Below are 3,137 nucleotides of genomic sequence, written 5' to 3'. Positions count from 1 at the left end.
CCAGCCACTCTTCTCCCGTGGTGGGCGTGATTCCTTGAGGGCCCAGTTTGCCTGGGCCTAAGGACACGAGAAGGTCCAGGCCAGCTGTGGCCCACGTGTTGGGCAGTGGAGAGACGTTACTGGCCCTCCGGCTCCCAGGACAGTTAGGAAGAGACGGCTGCCAGCTGCTCATTCCTGTCCTTAGTGAGGGACCGGGGTCGCCGGGCAGTTTCCTCTGAGGGAATGGTTGGTTTTGAGCTCTGGGTCTGTCAGGACCAGGCCTCCGTCTCCTTACTCCGCTTATGTGTTTAGGTCCTGCATGGTGGAAGAGTCTGGAACCCTTGAATCCCAGCTCGAAGCCACTAAAGTGAGTGCCCCGGGGCTCCTGGCCCTAACACCTTCTCCCAACCACCCAGCAGGCGCACGCGTCCTTCTGGGCTTCAAGTCAAGAACCAGGGGCTGTTTGGAGACTCCTCTCCCTTGGCCTTGGGCAGCCCAGGGCAGTTTCTCCCTAGCACCCTCCTCAGAGGGGCCCTCTCGTGTCTTTAGGATACTGTCCCCTGGCAGGTCTGCCGACTGGTCTCTCTCTGCTGAGGGCTCTGGTCTCTTCAGCGTCACTCCCTACTGAACTGTTCGTTCTCAGGGCTCCCAGGCAGGCCGGGAGCAGTAACCTGACTGAGGAGGGCGGGGGTCAGCTCCTGACTGGGACCTTGGCAGAGCCCCTGGCCCATGCCCCTTTGCACCCCACCCTGCAGCGCAAGCACCAGGAGATCCGAGCCATGAGGAGTCAGCTCAAAAAGATCGAGGACCTGGGGGCCGCCATGGAGGAGGCCCTGATCCTGGACAACAAGTACACGGAGCACAGCACCGTGGGCCTGGCTCAGCAGTGGGACCAGCTGGACCAGCTGGGCATGCGCATGCAGCACAACCTGGAGCAGCAGATCCAGGCCAGGTACCCGCGCCGGGGCAGGGGGGCGCAGGTGGGCGGGGTGCAGGAGGGGTGCAGGAGGGCCTCGGCCACAGCCGAAGCTCAGCCCAGAGCTGGGAAGGGAAGAGCCAGGACAGTAGAGAAAGGCATGTGACCTCCTGTCACTTTCAGGAACACGACAGGAGTGACCGAGGAGGCCCTTAAAGAATTCAGCATGATGTTCAAGTGAGTACAGCCCACCCGCCCTGGGGCCACTCCGCGCAGCCGTGTGCTGAGCAGCTCTGGGCTTTGTGCTGCAGACACTTCGACAAGGACAAGTCTGGCAGGCTGAACCACCAGGAGTTCAAGTCCTGCCTGCGCTCCCTGGGCTATGACCTGCCCATGGTGGAGGAAGGGGAACCAGACCCTGAATTTGAGGCAATCCTAGACACTGTGGACCCAAACAGGTAGGGGGTGGGAAGGCATGGGCACCCCTCTGCTCTGGGTCCTCTCCCACCCCCTCTGCTCACCTCACTGGCTTCCCTGCCCTCTGCTCCCCAGGGACGGCCATGTCTCCCTGCAAGAATACATGGCGTTCATGATCAGCCGTGAGACCGAGAACGTCAAGTCCAGCGAGGAGATCGAGAGTGCCTTCCGGGCCCTCAGCTCAGAGGGGAAGCCTTATGTGACCAAAGAGGAGCTCTACCAGGTAGGCCTGGGCACAGGGAGCTCCCCGTGGAGCAGCGAAGCTGCGGGGTGGGCCCAAGTGTGTGGCAGAGCCGAGGCTAGGGTGGCAGTCCCCATTTTTGGACCCGGTCATGGTGCTGAGTACAGGAGTTCTATGCCCACTGGGAAATGGAAGTCAGCATGTGCAGGCGGCCCCGGCCAGCTGGTAGGACCGGCTCTGACCCAGGAGCGCACACATCCCGATGCGGAAGGTGTAGAGGCCTGCAGCAGGCCGGGCCGACAGGTACCGTCTCCCCTCCAGAACCTGACCCGAGAACAAGCCGACTACTGCGTCTCCCACATGAAGCCCTACGTGGACGGCAAGGGCCGGGAGCTGCCCACGGCGTTTGACTACATCGAGTTCACCCGCTCGCTCTTCGTAAACTGATGTGCCGTCCTTGGTCAGCCCGTGCCGTCCCCTGCTGTCGCCTTCTGCATGTCAACTCATCTGTGTGCTCCTAAGAAATCCTCCAGACAGTGTAACCTCCCTGCTTAGCTCGGGATACAACGTAGAACAGGGTGCTTCCAAGCCGCTTCTGGTCTGGTCACACTCACCGCCTTGCCATGGGACCCAGATCCCTGTCTCGAAGCCAGCTGCCTCATTCCGACTTCCGAAAAATCTGAGCTGCTGGTGTGTCCCTTTCTTGTCCTCCCTCCACCCCAGATTTTCTGTTTTCATGTAAAAGGCAAATAAATGACTCTCCCCAAAAGTTGTATTGTTCTTCATTCAGAAATCCAGGACTCAGCACAGCTAGCACCGGTGGGACCCGCCTCTAGTCCCTGTGGCTCCCTTGGCGCCCTCAGGTGGCCACCTCTGCAGCCAGCCGGTCCAAGTCCTCTGATTCCCGGGGCCCCTGCTCCGTGAACTCTGTGCTCAGCTGCCACACCATCACGGTGCCCCTGGCATCACCAGCCGCCAAAAGCTGGGTCTGCTGGCTGTTGAATTCGAGGCAGTAGACAGGGCTTTCGTCCTGGGTTTGCTTGATTGAGATGGTGGGTCTCTGGGAGCTTTGCTGGAGGTCAAACAGCTGCACGTCTCCTGCAGGGACAGAAATTGCTGGTGCCAGAGAGCCCTGGGGCAGCAGCCTCCGGGCTCAGACCAAGTGCCCGTGCTTGGCAGGAGCCGCTCCAGAGACCCCGGTCCTCCCTCACGCAGCCACTCGTCCACGCTTGGGTGTCTGGAGGGAGCCCTCCCTGACCCCGAAACAGGATTCCAAGTGCAGAGGGGCCGTGACACACAAGGAGGGACCCAGGCCTGGTGGCCGTTTCCTACCTTCCCCGGAAGCAGCCGCGAAAACCAAGGGGCGCACGGGGGACCAGCGCACGGCGAACACGTACTTGCGCGACAGCTGCAGCGAGGCCAGAGGCGGGGCCTGCAGCATGGAGTGCAGGTGCACGTGGCCATCTGTCCCCGCGCTCAGGAAGAGGTTCCTGGAGGGGGCCGGGGTCTCAGAGCGGGGCACCCCAGGGGGCTGGCCCTGCCCCTAGATTCTCTCGGCCATCAGGCTTGGGGGCAGTTTCCCTG

General features: G+C 61.8%; 2 protein-coding genes across 8 annotated transcripts in view; one reads left to right on the top strand and one right to left on the bottom strand.

Moving 5' to 3' along the window:
• Positions 1–2,316, top strand: part of SPTAN1 (spectrin alpha, non-erythrocytic 1) — a 65,270-nt gene extending 62,954 nt beyond the window's left edge. For all 7 annotated transcript variants that reach the window (XM_014589981.1, XM_014589978.1, XM_014589984.1 and 4 more), the window contains 6 exons: positions 292–346; positions 735–931; positions 1,079–1,132; positions 1,207–1,353; positions 1,448–1,595; positions 1,875–2,316. In XM_014589981.1, the coding sequence (XP_014445467.1) occupies positions 292–346; positions 735–931; positions 1,079–1,132; positions 1,207–1,353; positions 1,448–1,595; positions 1,875–2,000 (727 nt within the window). In that variant the 3' untranslated portion in view covers positions 2,001–2,316. The remainder of the gene's footprint in view (positions 1–291; positions 347–734; positions 932–1,078; positions 1,133–1,206; positions 1,354–1,447; positions 1,596–1,874) is intronic.
• A 3-nt stretch (positions 2,317–2,319) lies between these two features.
• The window catches only part of DYNC2I2 (dynein 2 intermediate chain 2), an 11,103-nt gene continuing 10,285 nt past the window's right edge, over positions 2,320–3,137 (bottom strand). The window contains exons 9-10 of the mRNA XM_006154122.2: positions 2,886–3,043; positions 2,320–2,651 (exon numbers count right to left, since the gene is read on the bottom strand). Coding sequence (XP_006154184.1) covers positions 2,413–2,651; positions 2,886–3,043 — 397 coding nt within the window. The 3' untranslated portion in view covers positions 2,320–2,412. The remainder of the gene's footprint in view (positions 2,652–2,885; positions 3,044–3,137) is intronic.

This window comes from Tupaia chinensis, unplaced genomic scaffold (genome assembly GCF_000334495.1).
Source record: "Tupaia chinensis unplaced genomic scaffold, TupChi_1.0 Scaffold000394_1, whole genome shotgun sequence".
NCBI classification, from domain to species: domain Eukaryota; kingdom Metazoa; phylum Chordata; class Mammalia; order Scandentia; family Tupaiidae; genus Tupaia; species Tupaia belangeri.
The sequence above is the reverse complement of the archived record's forward strand: the minus strand, read 5'-3'. Positions and strand labels throughout refer to the sequence as shown.